This window comes from Salmo salar, chromosome 16 (genome assembly GCF_965601325.2).
Source record: "Salmo salar chromosome 16, fSalSal1, whole genome shotgun sequence".
Lineage (NCBI taxonomy): Eukaryota > Metazoa > Chordata > Actinopteri > Salmoniformes > Salmonidae > Salmo > Salmo salar.
This window is the reverse complement of record NC_138306.1, coordinates 52695626-52711470: the sequence shown is the minus strand read 5'-3', so window position 1 is coordinate 52711470 and position 15845 is coordinate 52695626. Positions and strand designations below refer to the sequence as shown.

The 15845-nt window shown below is 42.6% G+C and overlaps 1 protein-coding gene across 2 annotated transcripts in view; it reads left to right on the top strand.

The window, feature by feature from the left end:
• ppp1r2 (protein phosphatase 1, regulatory (inhibitor) subunit 2) overlaps nt 1–15133 on the top strand; it is a 33250-nt gene extending 18117 nt beyond the window's left edge. The window contains exons 4-7 of one of the 2 annotated variants that reach the window (XM_082962782.1): nt 7546–7640; nt 9516–9686; nt 11979–12067; nt 12654–15133. In XM_082962782.1, coding sequence (XP_082818908.1) covers nt 7546–7640; nt 9516–9686; nt 11979–12040 — 328 coding nt within the window. In that variant the 3' untranslated portion in view covers nt 12041–12067; nt 12654–15133. The remainder of the gene's footprint in view (nt 1–7545; nt 7641–9515; nt 9687–11978; nt 12068–12653) is intronic. The other variant, XM_014149747.3, reaches the window with a different exon arrangement.
• The last annotated feature ends 712 nt before the right edge of the window (nt 15134–15845 follow it).

The window sequence follows — 15845 nt, the reverse complement described above, 5'->3', positions numbered from 1 at the left end:
GGGTGTACAGGCTGTGGCTCGGGTTGTTGATGTCCTTGATGATCTGTTTGGCCTTCCTGTGACATCGGGTGTTGTAGGTTTTCCGTGAGGGCAGGTATTATGCCCCCAGTGATGCGTTGGGCAGACAGCACCACCCTCTGGGGAAACCTTGCGGTTGCGGGCGGTGTACCAGGCGGTGATGCATCCCGACAGATGCTCTCAACTGTGCATCTGGTACTGTATATCCCCTAGCACGGCGAGAGAAGGCCATGGCTATGTAGATTTTCAGTAGCGACATAGTAGGAGCTAGTCTACTGCTTTAGCATAAGCACTCATCATAGAGTGGAGCAGATGCTTTGTCACAGCCTCAAGGCCAAACTCCACTGAGGCAAAGGTCTGTCACATGTACTGTTACCACACATTTTTATATCCACTTAACAGGCAGGGAGGTCAACCCTTTGTGTGTGTAAGTAACATTCCATTATAGCCTTTGCTTTTATCTAGTGCGCGCATACATACTTAGTATATGTGTCCCATGCGGGAATTGAACCCACGACCCTGGCATTGCAAGCGCTGTGTCCACTCCCTCTAAATCGACTCTGCCTTGGACGAATGCATTAATCTCAGTGTTACCTTTATCCCTCAATGTGATCACACTATTGATGCGCTGAGTGTTTTATTTGCGTTTCAGGGTGATTAATGCATGTGGGTTAGAGGGAGTGAGTAAGCCCTTGTGTCTCTTCAATGGTATCTGTTCTCTCTGACAACATTTTCATCCCGGTGTTGACTACTAGGCCACTGATGCTCAAGGCACACAACTATCTCTAACCTCACTGATATTACCTCTCGTTCTAATCTCCCCCCCCCCCCCCAGTGGAGCGTATTGGCTAAACATCACGTAACGGTGTTCGATGGATCTGCGCCCAGTCATTTATTTCAGTGAAAACAGCTTGGATCTATAAATGCCACTCAATAGATCCCATCAACCCTAAATCCAGGGGAATGAGGACAATGTAATGGGAGGTGATTAGACTTAGATCAGTTTACTTTCTGTACCTGCAGCGTTGACTCGACCTCTCCGGTTGGTTTAAACCTGTGAAATGGAAATGAATAACTAACTAACTTACACGCAGCCTTGTCTTGTGTTATGCCTCTTCGACATTTTCAAATCAAACTGTATTTGTCACATGCTTCGTTAAAAAACAAAAGGTGTGGACTAACAGGGAAATGCTTACTTACGGGTCCTTCCCAACTATGCAGAGAGGAAAAATATAACTTAAGGAATAAATACACAATGAGTAATGATAGATTGGCTATATACACAGGGTACCAGTACTGAGTCGATGTGCAGGGGTCGGAGGTAATTGAAGTAGATATGTACATATACAGTGCCTTCTGACAGTATGCATACCCCTTGACTTATTCCACATTTTGTTGTTACAGCCTGAATTCAAGCTCTGTCAAATTGGTTGTTGATCATTGCTAGTCAGCCATTTCGGGTCTTGCCGTAGATTTATGTCAAAACTAACTTGGTCAAGCTGGAACGTTCACTGTCTTGGTAAGCAACTCCAGTGTAGATTTGACCTTGTGTTTTAGGTTATTGTTCTGCTTAAAGGTGAATTCATCTCCCTGTGTCTGGTGGAAAGCCGACTGAACCAGGTTTTCCTTTAGGGTTTTGCCTGTGCTTAGTTCCGTTTGTTTTTTTTATCCCTAAAAACTCCCCAGTCCTTAATGATTACAATTATACCCATAACATGATGCAGCCACCACTATGTTTGAAAAAATGGAGAGTGGTACTCTGTAATGTGTTGTTTTGGGTTTTCCCTATACATAACATTTTTGTATTCATTACAAAAAATGAATCGTTTTGCCACATGCTTTGCAGTATTACTCTGTCAATTAGGTTAGTATTGTGTTGTAACTACAATGTTGCTCCATCTTCAGTTTTCTCCTATCACAACCATTAAACTCTAACTGCCTCATGGTGAAATCCCCAAGCGGTTTCCTTCCTCTCCGGCAACTAAGTTAGGAAGGAGGCCTGTGTCTTTGTAGTGACTTGGTGTATTGATACACCATCCAAAATGTAATTTAGAACTTCACCATGCTCAAAGGGATATATATTCAGTCTGCAAACTACTAATAAGTGCCCTTTTTGTGAGGCATTGGCAAACCTTTGTGATTGAATCTGTTTGAAATTGACTGCTTGACTTAGGGACCTTACAATTATCTGTATGTGTGGGGTACAGAGAGGAGGTAGTCATTCAAAAATCATGTTAGACGTTTTTATTGCACACTGAGTGAGTCCATGCAACTTATGACTTGTTGAGCAAATTTTTACTTCTGATTTTTAGGTTTGCCATAACTGAGGGGTTGATACTTGATTCAAGACATTTCAGCTTTTCATTTTTATGAATTACAAAAAAAAAAGAAGTAAAACAGTGCATTCGGAAAGTATTCAGATCCCTCTACTTTTTTCCAGTTTGTTACGTTACAGCCTTATTCTAAAATAATAAAAAAATCCTCTTCAATTTACACAATACCCCATAATAATAAAGTATGCAAATGCATTAAAAACAAAAAATGGATACCTCATTTACATAAGTATTCAGACCCTTTGCTATGAGACACAGGTTCATCCTGTTTCCATTGATCATCCTTGATGTTTCTACAACTTGATTTTAGTCCACCTGTGGTAAATTCAACTGATTGGACATGATTTGGAAAGTCACACACCTGTCTATGTAAGGTTCCACAGTTGACAGTGAATGTCAGAGCAAAAACCAAGCCATGAGGTCAAAGGAATTGCCCATAGAGCTCTGATACAGGATTGTGTCGAGGCACAGATCTGGGGAAGGGTATCAAAAAATGTCTGCAGCATTGAAGGTCCCCAAGAACACAGTTGCCTCCATTCATAAATGGAAGAAGTTCGGAACCACCAAGAGTCTTCCTAGAGCTGGCCGCCCGGACAAACTGAGCAATCGGGGGAGAAGGGCCTTGGTCAGGGAGGTGACCAAGAACCCAATGGTCACTCTGACAGAGCTCCAGAGTTCCTCTGTGGAGATGGGAGAACCTTCCAGAAGGACAACCATCTCTGCAGCACTCCACCAATCAGGCATTTAGGGTAGAGTAGCCAGACGGAAGCCACTCCTCCAGTAACTGGTACATGACCGCCCACTTGGAGTTTGCGAAGAGGCACCTAAAGGACTCTCAGACCATGAGAAACATGATTCTCTGGTCTGATGAAACCAAGATTGAACTCTTTGGCCTGAATGCCAAGCATCACATCAGGAGGAAACATGGTACCATCCCTATGGTGAAGCATAGTGGCGGCAGCATCTTGCTGTGGGGATGTTTTTCAGCAGCAGGGACTGGGAGACTAGTCAGGATTGAGTGGAACATTTTTAATAAAAAAACAATTACTGCTACTCCCATACGGACTCGGGAGAGGCGAAGGTCGAGAGCCATGCGTCTTCCGAAACACAACCCAACCTAGCCGCACTGCTTCTTGACACAACGCCCACCCAACCCGGAAGTCAGCCGCACCAATGTGTCGGAGGAGTCGCCAGGTGTACGGTGTTCTGGTCAGCATGCGCTGCGCTCGGCCCGCCACAGGAGTCGCTAGTGTGCGATGAGACAAGAATATCCCTGCCGACCAAACCCTCCCTAGCCCGGATGACGCGTTGCCCCATGGACCTCCCGGCTGCGACAGAGCCTGGGCTCCAACCCAGAATCTCTGGTGGCACAGCAGTACAGAGATCCTTGATGAAAACCTGCTCCAGAGTACTCAGGACCTCAGACTGGGGCGATGGTTCACCTTCCAACAGGACAACAACACTAAGCACACAGCCAAGACAATGTAGCAGTGGCTTTGGTACAAGTTTCTGAATGTCCTTGAGTGGCCCAGACAGAGCCAGGACTTAAACCCAATCTAACATCTCTGGAGAGACCTGGAAATAGCTGTGCAGTGACGCTCTCCATCCAACCTGACAACTTGAGAGGATCTGTAGAGAAGAATGGGAGAAATTCCCAAATACAGGTGTGCCAAGCTTGTAGCGTCATACCCGAGAAGACTCGAAGCTGTCATCGATGCCAAAGCTGCTTCAACAAAGTACTGAGTAAAGGGTCTGAATACTTATGTAAATGTGATATAAACTTGTTTTTTTGCATTGTCATTATTGGGTTGGTTGTGTGTGTAGATGGGGGGAGAGAGGCTAACGTAACAAAATCATGGGGTCTGAATACTTTCTGAATGCACTGAAATTCATCTTTTTTTTAAAAAAAATCTTTACAAAAAAAATGTTTTTATATACTTCATGGGGTATTGTGTGTAGGCCAGTGACGACAATCTCAATTGAAAACGTTTTATATTGTCTAACAACAAAATGTGGATAAAGTCGAGGTGTGAATACTTTCTGAAGGCACTGTATATGTGCATATCTACTTCAATTAGCTCCTACCCCTACCCTGCGTATATAGCCAAATTTATGTAGGATTTAAGTGACTAGGGGTAACTAGGCAACAGGATTAACATTTGATTTAGGTTATGTGATGATTCTAAAGTGTTAGTGCAAAGAGGGTCAATGCAGATAGTACTAGTAGCTATTTGGGTAACTATTTAGTCGTTATGGCTTAGGGGTAGAAGCTGTTTCGGGGTCCTGTTGGTTCCAGTGCGTTGTTACTGCTTCCCGTGCGGTAGCGGACAGAACAGTCTGACTTGGGTGGCTGGACAGTTTGACAATTTATTTTAGGTCCTTCATCTGACACCGCCTGGTATAGTGGTCCAGGATTGCAGGAAGCTATTCACTGTAGCGCCATGCGGTCAGATGCCAAGCAGTTGCCATACCAAGCGGTGACGCAGCCAGTCAAGATGCGGTCAGTGGTGCAGCTGTAAAACTTTTTTTTGAGGATCTGAGGGGCCCCATTTAAAATCTTTTCAGCCTCCTGAGGGAGAGGGTGTGTGTGTGTGTGTGTGTGTGTGTGTGTGTGTGTGTGGACCATGTTAATTCCTTAGTAATGTGAACACGCTGTCGACCCGCTCCACTACAGCCCTGTCGATGTGCTTGGCCCTCCGTTTCCTGTAGTCCACAATCAGCTCATTTGTCTTATTGTGGTGGTTTATTTCTACATGGAAATGAATGACATACCTTAGGCCTACACACTTACTGTCTCAACGGATGCTGCACATTGCATATCCCCCATTAGTTGGAGGGATAAAGGCCACGGAGTCCAGTATTCCATATTTAACACAGTATTCGTCGCATGACACTACAAATGCAACTTTTTTTTTCTTCGGTTTCGTCACCATCAACACGTCTAAAATTTGTTTGTTTGACTAGACAAGTCCCTATTCAGTCCACCTCTCCCACAACTGTCATACTTAATGCACCGCCATCTGAACAAGACACCGGAAATCATGGCTGCTGTTCAAGGAAATAAAAGCAGTTGGAAAGGTCTCAGGTTTAAAGGACGCTGTTAGAAGTATTACATCAGTGGCCGTCTGGTCGGCTATTGCGCAATCATATTGGGTCTGGTCTAGGCTTGAAAGAAATGTCTGTTTGTGCTCTGGGCCTGTATGTGCGTTGCTCGTGTCTACTCATCAAAAGCCTGGTGTTGTGAAGATGGATGTCAGTAAATAAGTGAAGAGGATTGTTCTGCTCCAGACCTGAAACTCTATCTGCAGCCATTGTTTATTTTCACTCAGTGTTCCATTGTTCCACCTCATTCTATTAAAATGGCTACTGCCTGGTCTCTCGCTCCTTCGTTTTCTTTGTCCCTCCCCCTCTTTCTCTTACTCACACTCGTTTTGTTTCTCTCTACGTTCCCCTTCCTCCTTCCCCTCTTGCGTTCACTCGTTCTCTCCCCCTCCCCAAATCTATCCTCCCTCCTTTTCTTATTGTCTTTCATCTCACTCTGTTCCTGCCCTCATCTGTATCCCTCTCCAAGAGAACTGTTTTTTAATTTATTTTATTTAAAAAAATAATTCTGCTCTTCCTCCTTTTTGGAGGTAATTTAGAAAGTGAACGTGGACCAGAAAGTTCTGACAGTGACTACTGCGATGCTCATCTTCTCCCAGTAGAGAACTCCATAGAGATATAGAGCTCATAATCTTGCTATGATATTGTCTGACTCAAGCTTTCTGGCCTTCACGAACAAGAATGTTAATTAAGGACAACATTTTATTAAGTGTTTCTCACAGTCAAAAGTCAGATTCTTGTGCCATGTCCCAAACTTCACCCTGACTTTTAGGAGGAGGCAAAGAGTTGAATGGTTTTGTCTGTGGGCATAAAAATTCGCGCAACTGGAAAAGGTTTGCCAGATTCAGCTGGTGGAAAATAAGGGAATTTGCAAGGCACTGACTTAACACGGGCAGTGTGAATCTGACTTCCTCTAGGGTGTGTGCCTGTGTAGTACTGCATTTTCACCCATAAGAATATAAGCCCTGTCTAAGCCGCGGGGGGGGGGGGGGTCTTTGATACCAATGATCTTTTTGCTATTTGATTTTTGTATTTTTAAGACCATTCAAAGTATAAAAATATATATTTTAAGAATTATTTGACACTTTTTTTTTTAAATTTGGCCTTGCTGCTATTAGCTCATCCAAAGCTATTGAATAACAGATTCACTACATGGAACAATAGTTTGTTCAGAACAATCTGTCCTATATCTGAAAGATCAGGAAACGTATTTAACCCCTTATTTTTTTACACTAAACAGTCTCCCATATATACTTCTATAAATGTTTCAGCTGATGCCGGGGGACCTTCAGTCGTGAGGCCTGTGGTGAGTCGTGAGGCCTGTCCTAGTCGTGAGGCCTGTGGTGAGTCGTGAGGCCTGTCCTAGTCGTGAGGCCTGTCCTAGTCGTGAGGCCTGTCGTGAGGCCTGTCCTAGTCGTGAGGCCTGTCGTGAGGCCTGTCCTAGTCGTGAGGCCTGTGGGTGTCCTAGTGCACAACAACCAACATGTTTTTGAGTATCACCTTTACACAGAGGGGTCATATTACTGTGTAGCCAAATCTGTTCGGACGCTACAGAGACAAGTTGGCAGATCGGCTCTACCGACTTCAGACGAGTCCCAAGACGCTTGTGGGGGGTGAAACGGAGAACACCATCGCGTTCGAGAGAGTCATCTTTCCGTAAAGGGGTCATAGTAGTTTGTAGGCCACATGATTTTGTGAGGAGACCGATTTTATATCTTTAAAAAAAAAAAATCCCTCTGTCTCATGGTCTGACAAACACCGCTCTAGCTCTCACCTTTCACTGCAGAAGTATTACGTAGGCAGATGCGGTGGATTTGAGACTCATCCAATGCAAATAAACGATATCTCTAGCTTAAACTGACTGTTTTGTCTGTAGCGTCCTTACAGTTATGGCTACACACTAATATGACCTTCTGTGTAAAGGTGAGACCCTCACGAACACATACATGTTGGTCATTCGATTTCCGTGGGGGTGTGGACATTTATCTTGGAGGGTTGACTTTGATTCACGTGTGCGGATGGCCACATCTACTTCACCTGCACATGTTTATTTCTGTCTTTGTTACACACTTTCACTTATTTCTCCCCCCAGGTTGGCGGCAGCAGAAGGAACAGAACCTCGCTTCATGAGAGAGGAAGAGGAGGAGAGCAGTGAGGAAGAGGATGAACTAACCCCAGAGGCTCAAGGTGGGGCCTGCACCCCCCCCTTCGTCGTCCTCCTCTCACCCCCTCACGTCTCTATTCCCACTGGGCATCAGGCCCTGACTTTTCCCTGACCTCTCCCTGTGTTGTTGTGTCAAGCGCTGTGTGCCCGATAACGGATTCTCTCAGCTCAGCAGCCCCGGGCACTGCCGACGGTCCAAACGGAGCTTGCTCCCGTGGACCGTTCCAATTGACTGTAGTCCATTTTGGCTCCTGACACATGTCTCTCTCCTCGCTTTCCTGCATTTTTATCTCGGGAGTTCAGGGGAAAGCAAGAGCCTAACGTGTAAATTCTCCCCAAATTCTGAAATGTGTGTAGTACTAGGTGTGTCCAGACATACTCTCATAGACCTATAATAGTGTTGCTTTGAGTTAGAATTCTACCCGTTTTTAAATATAGTGGGTTTTTTTTTCACCTATAATAACTTGGTATATGAGACCTGCTGACCTTCATACATACTATTCTTCAGAGTTAGACGGGCCATCAACTGAATATAACATGTATTTCATATTAGATTATCTTTTGATTTTCTAAATTATGGGTGACCTGGATTTGAAGTAGTGTGCTTCGAACAATCAGCAAGGGAATTGATTGATTGGAGTGATCTTGACGACTAGTAACAAAATCCATCCCCAACACATTGAGCCAGCTGTCCCCTAACCTCACACTGTTACTCCATGAGACTGTACTAATGTGACATCACTAAGCCTCCAGACATTGGCTTCCAAATTTGAAATCTGTGTCACATCCTCTCTCCCACCTAGTTTCCATGTAACAATGTCCCTCAAGGTTGTTGCTTCACACTCCAAAGCTATTGTTTGCTACAAAAAGAAGCCTCTCGTGGAGGCGTGTGTACGGCTGCAGTTGCAAGTTATCTTTTGAAAATGGCTCTTATTGCTTTCAGAAAGGGTTCATGGTATGTTGGCTGTAAACATGTTTTTTTTGTATTTTTTAGCTCTTTCTTTTCGGCATTTGCTTTTCATAGAGACACCATTACTTTTGTGGGGAAGGAGCAAGAAACGTTCAACTTTGACCCTGTTGCAACCGTTGTCATGCTGATAACCTGACAGCTGCATGTTCTAAATGTCTTTATCAATAGACTTTCCACTGCTTTAAATTCTTACATTCACTACAGTAGATTAGCGGCTTGCTCTAGCCTACTTGTAAATCATTTGTAAGTAATTACCTTGTATTTTCCTGTTCTGATGAATAGAAAGTTGGCTACTGGCGGGACTATTAAATATGTTACAGCAATCCTGACTAGATGGGTTGTCAGAAATAGAAGTACAGCACTATCAACAAGGCCCCACAGGCCCTAGGTTTGAGGCACCTGGACTACTGTTCAGTCGGACTTTGTTTGATATAAAGAAAAGGTGGCAAAAAGTTGACTCAAACGTATTGGTATAAAAGGTATATTTGTGTAGTAGTAGATTGCTGCTGGAATTAGAAAGCAGTTATTTTTTTTACTGTGTCATCTCAGAACCATGTCCTTGAAAGTAGATTAGATTCTACTGGAACTGTTCAGTCAGGATCCTCATGAAAGTTGTTTATGGTGTATTGATCCTTCAACCGCCATTTTGAGGACAAGCATGTTAAAACTCTCCCCTTTCAACTAAAACCTCCCTTTTTAGCTTTTGAATGTGCCATCCTAGCAACTCCTAAAGTTGCTCTCTATGTATCACTGTCTCCTCCACAGACTGGAAATCAGGATATTTACAGTATGTCTGAGTTGTGGCTCCCCATAGCCTCTCTTTCTCTCTTTCAACCCACCTCAATTCAAAGGGCTTTATTGGCATGGGGAAACATATATATGTTTACATTGCCAAAGCAATTGAAACCTCTCTCTTTCTCCCCATCAGCGAAAAAGAAGCAGTTTGAAATGATGAGGAAGATGCATTACAACGAGGGCCTCAGCATCAGGATGGCCCGGCAACTCATAGCCAACGAGCTGGCGGAAGAAGAGGATGATGACGAGGAGATGAAGGAGGACATGGAAACAGAGGACTTTATTGTAGATCCCCCGCATGACGGTAAGACAAACAGGGATACTCTCCTTAAGACGGTAAGCAGGGTGTATGGAGGTCCTTAAGTATTGTGCTGTGTTCAAATACTCATACTAACCTTACTATTTGTGACGTAAATTGAGTATGCTTATTGGTCATAGTATGGATAGAGTTAGTATGCCAAAAGTTCTCGGATGTTGTACTAAATTCGCCAAAATACGAAGTATCCACCATATTTGAAGAAAATGGTGGACAATATTCAAAGTCCAAGCGCATACAAATTCATTACTTTAACTAATTATGACATGTTGAGCACTGTAATAAAGTAATTACCTTTCAAATCAGTTTCATTACACTTTAGGTTGGCTGACAATTTGTTAGCTACGCTATCCTTACGTACCGCATAGTATTACAGCAGTATGTTTTTTATTAAAAAAATATATTTTACCTTTTTATGTAACTAGGCAAGTCAGTTAAGAACATTCTTATTTTCAATGACGGCCTAGGAACAGTGGGTTAACTGCCTTGTTCAGGGATAGAACGACTGATCTTTTTTTTTTTACCTTGTCAGCTCGGGGATTCGATCTTGCAACCTTACTACTAGTCCAACGATCTAACCACTAGGCTACCTGCCGCCTCTATACTCTAACAACTAGGCTACCTACCGCCTCTACACTCTAACCACTAGGCTACCTGCCGCCTCTACACTCTAACCACTAGGCTACCTGCCGCCTCTACACTCTAACCACTAGGCTACCTGCCGCCTCTACACTCTAACCACTAGGCTACCTACCGCCTCTACACTCTAACCACTAGGCTACCTGCCGCCTCTACACTCTAACCACTAGGCTACCTGCCACCTCTACACTCTAACCACTAGGCTACCTGCCGCCGGAATGTTAGTTAGTTACCTAACATTAGTTGGTTACTAATACATCGAACTTATAGTATGCAGTATACAGTATGGTATTCGACTACACAGCTTTGGTCTTAAATTAATCGAAGGCCTACTAATGTATTTAATTTAGTTTTGAGCGGTCTTAGTCATCTCCATCGCACTTCCTATGGTGTTTGTGCCACTGCTTAGTTGTTGCCACCACAGCCCAAATTGTTTTTTAAAAATCGAATAATATTTCTTTGTGCACGTCATGTGCCAGTGTGAGTCGGGTCGTTGCCGGAGGAGAGCGTAAGGTAGCCCAGTTGAGCAACATTTCGAAATGTCATTGTGAGAAAGACGGTTAAAACATTTAAAAAAGATTTAGCTTTGTGAGAGTCTAACAATTATTTTTCAAATGTCAATATAGAGGAAATTATACCACTTTACAGAGTATGTCATTGAGATGATGTGCCAGCAGAACAAAACATATTTAGAATTAGCAATCTAGCTAATGTGTGTGTTCCCACTTCCTCCGGTGGTAAATGATATGGGGCATAGCCTAGGCCAATATGCACAAAAAAACATGCAGGCAAATGAATCTCTAAAGAGACAAACAGATATCTGATTATAATGGGTCCTATTTTAAATATCCATCATGCATTCCCTGACCATGTTAGATGAAATAGCAAACTTTTTTCATGTTTTGCTTGGCACTGGAAGAAGTCAGTCCAGAGCCCTCCCACACCGCTAGGCTACAGAATGCTCATTGCTAAAATAGCACACCTACTTGTAAATATGAGCTATGTAGGTTATGGCCTTCGGTGAAAAAGCCAGCTCTACAAATACTACTTTTTGCCAACATTGGCTCATTTCTTGAGGAATATTAGGGGAGTGGCGCGCAAAGAATGAAAAATCGTATTGCATTTCAAGTGGCATTAAATAGGTCTTAAATTGAACTTCATGGAACCTCCGGATCCTTTGGGTAAGACAAATGTGGGTTCTCAGAAACCTTAGGACAGGACTAGTCAGAAAAAGAACATTGGGAACACACTCTGGCGATATCCATTGAAAGAGAGAAAATGGTTGATTTTGTGTTTTTGTAAAACATTTTTACTGCAAGAATCAATAGCCAATCCATCATGGGCTGGAAGCTATAGCGAGCCTTTATTGGCCAATCGCGCCATTTCATCGCCAAGCATTTTCTTTCCCCAACTTAAGCCCCGCCCACGCTCTTATCGCTGAGCTTTTTTCTCTCGCCCAGCCCTCTTCGTTTGTTGTGGCTGCAGTAAACGTCACTGTGCAGACATCTCAGCGCTCTTGCTTTTCTGTGATTACCATGTATGCATATCCTGGGAGGATTTCTTGGATTTCAATGTCCCTCAGTCGAGCACTCGGATTTCCTTCAAGCCTAGCTGAATAATATAACATGTTTTTTATCGTAGGGGTGGCACCGGGAATCGAACCCACAACCCTGGCAGTGCATGCGCCATGCTCTACCAACTGAGCCATACAGGACCACAGGAAGCACTGAGTACGCTGTGAAGAAACTTTTCATTACCCTGTAGCCTGAAGTACTAATATATAAACAGGGAAATGATAAATGTTCACTTGGTTATACGACTCATGTACTAGCGTACATGCATGGGGAACCTTCTAGAAAGGCAGTTGGATTCTGAGAGGGTTAGATACGTGTAAAGCTCCACACAAAGGTTACCAGGCCCTGATTTTTTTTTTTGTAGGCCTTCCAAATGTCAAGAGGTCATGCAGTTCCTCCGCGGAGGACTGATGTGGCACGTTGGAGAAAAGGTTAAAGGTCTTAATACAGCACTCAGCTGTTGACAGAAAACAGTCTCAATTGAGAAAGGGGCCCGTATTCACTAAGTGTCTCAGAATGTAGGATCAGTTTGACCGACCCTTTTTATTCATTGTGATTGAACGGGCAACACTGATCCTAGATCAGCACTCTGAGACACTTTGTGAATACAGGCCCCATGTTCACTCTACTATAAAAGTACTAAAATGTTAGCATTTCTGATGTTTCTCTGTTCCAGTTACTGTTGTAATGAATTAACGCATATGCTGCTGTCACTCACATGTCCTCTCTTTTTGGATTGCAGCTCTGGATTCCTAGAGGAGGAGGAGACGCCACCTCTCCTGTCCCCAGCCTGTGTGTCTCGGCTCTCATAAAACATTCAAAAGAGACACTTTGCTACATGTGCCGGGCCATAGAGCAGACCGCTTCATAACCTCACCTTGACCCCCCTCCCTCCCTCCACGCGTGTGTATATTTCCCAGAAACACTGCAATGCAAAGCATATCGACCCTGCCGGTCACTTCTCCTCGTTGCAAAAGAGTCCCTGTCAAAAACTTGCCGTCACCTCAAAGGAAACCAGACCTATAGGAACCGAGACGCTAAAGACTGTTATAACAGACTGTTATTATCAGTGAGGACTCCTGCCTCACTCCTTGCTCAATCACTCACCTGCTCGCTCGCTAGCTGCAGTCTCTGTCTTTGTTTGTCCGACTGTCCCAGCTCCTCCTGAGCCCCTGGCATAAGCTGTCGGAAACCCCACTTCCTAAAAAAACAGCAGCACCCATTGGATGGAAGTGGGGGATAATTATGATGACGGTGGTAGGAGGATTTTGGTCTCTTCGTTTTTGGTGTGTTTACTTCCCTCTGTACCTGTTTTTGTTTGTTTTTTAACTAATTACCAACATAACCGTTGTTGAAGAAATCTTGGTGAGAGCTTCTGTCCTGGGTTTTTGTCTCTGTCTCTTCCCCTGATCTTGGATATAGGCTTGTCTGGTATGGAAATAGGAACAGCATACTTAACATTTACAACCAGCCCGCAAGGCACCTCCATGTCCAAGGTGACCAGCATTTCAGTCTTAGGTAATATATACCCGCCCACTATAGGATTAGGTACAGAACATACATGTCCACTGACTAATATGGATATATATGTTTCCAACAAAGTACCATTGTCGTAATGGGATGGCTAATGTACTGTAATTGACAGCAAAACCTATTTATTCTCATGCAATAAAATGACCATTTTATTATGGATTGCGTTGCGATAAGTAACCGTAAAACAGTGTAATATAACGTCATTTCTCACAGGACATCTGCATATTAAAATGTAGATGTCCAGGCTTGCCATTATACCTATGGGACGCAGCTGTATTATGCATGGCTGCTAAGCCTTGTGCTTATCAGCACTAATACCATGTTCGCTCACTAAGCTAATAAGAAGGACAACATTTGGGAAAGGAACCTCCAGAGAAGGTTTGTACTACTGATAAGCAGGGGTATATTCACTAGTAACCAAACGGGCCAAAACGGTGAGGGACTAACTTGCATTTATCCAATAAGAAATGCTTGTTTTCATGGAAAGATGTTTTGCTACAGTGTACACTAATGAATACACCCCAGGACTGTTTCCTATACAATGTCAATAATACTACTTACCATCCTACAGTAGGAGTTTTGGGGGTTAATATGGGTTGATTGGCTGCATGAATGGAAAGATTTCTGGTATATGTAGTTGATATTATCTCACTCTTACATTCTGTATGAAGGGTATGGTATTGTGACGTTGTTGATTAGGATCAATTTACCCCCATTTTAGTTTTTGCATCCTGCTACCTTTGTAATCTGCTAGCTAGCTTGGCGGACAAAATGAGTGATATCTGGGCAACCAAGACAGTTGGTTACTGTGTATTTATTGCCTCTGATATTTGAGTCATGGCACCTCGATCTACATGAACCTCTGACAACCACTGTCCTCCAGTGATAAATGAAGTCTTAAACATTGAGTTTTGATGTCCTTCTCTTCCTGAATGAGCACATTACAAAACATATATTTTTTGTTTTATCAGGGCATGTAGAGATGGTTTCTTTCTTCTCAGAACTAGACTACCAAGCCCTTTAATTGTGGGGACTGAATGACCATATAAGCTAGGTGTCCATCCATTGGATTCTGTCCTCACGATTTCAAAAGCTCAGCGGTGCTGAATTCCTTTTGAAAATGACAGCATCACACCCACAGGAAATACTGATTGATACACTGACTATTCCCACTTTCCGCCTTGCTCTTTATTTTTATCTAATATTATCTGAATGAGGGAAGGCACATAGGCAACAAAAAAAACAAGGTAATTGACACTTAAGAGTTATTACTATGAAGATTTATATATTCTTTCCATTTTTTAGGACTTAAGACAAAAGGATGAGGTTGTCTGTGAATCAACTTGTATGACATTAACCCGGGGTGGTTATTACAAGGCAAATGTGCCTAATATGATCTGTTTATGTGTATTGTAAATGAATAGGCTACGCTCATGTTCTTCCCTGTGCAGTTCAAAGGCTTGGATTCCACTGGCTACTTGTTGTCTTGCTTATATTCTACCATATTTTCCTTCTTTACGAGGGACACTGGACTAACATTCTGTCTCGTGATAATTTGTCTGTCCCCAAATAATGGACTTTTTATTTCTTTTTTTTTGTTTTTTTTTGTATCTTTTAAATTTGCATGTTCTTAAACATAAGGATGTGTGTATTTTTGTCTCCCATAATTAAAAGATGCTGTTTATGAAGCGTCTGCTTATGAGCCTGGTGTTTTTATGTGGAAGTAGTATGTAACACCATTTATTCTCAGGTTCATGTTTTTATCCAGGATACCTACTCCTAACAGATCACTCAGTACTTCTGTTGCCACTAGATGGCAGTAGTATATCTTCATGTTGAGAGGTGCTATTACGACATGCTGTTAGTTCTGTGGATTCAGATGATATAGTTTCTCCTTTTGTATTAGAATAATCCATTGGCAACTAGATGAGGTATGATACAGAAATTAAGGGTAGATGTATTTAATTGAAAAATATTTAAACTCCTGATTTTAATTAATATTTTTTTCAATTACTAACAAGCATCGGTCCATACTGAAGCCACTTTTTCAAAACTCTTCAGTCTGCATTACCAACATGCATCTTGGCCAAACAGTGAAGCTCACCTCAAACTCACTCAAACCACAAACACTTCATACATGTTTCAAAATAAGCTCATTCAACCATGACGCTGGCAATAATTCTCACTCAGAAAGCATACATTGTCACTCTCATAACACTGACCTAAAAAACACTAACAGGGAACATTACATAAATGATTAACTTTTGAAGTTTGAATGATTATTCACATCAGTATTTCATTATAGAATAACACTTCACTTTAGTGACCTGTAAAGTATATGTAAAAATAATGAATCAGAAATGCAGCAATTTGCTTCAATAGCCTTTTTTTTTTCCCTGTA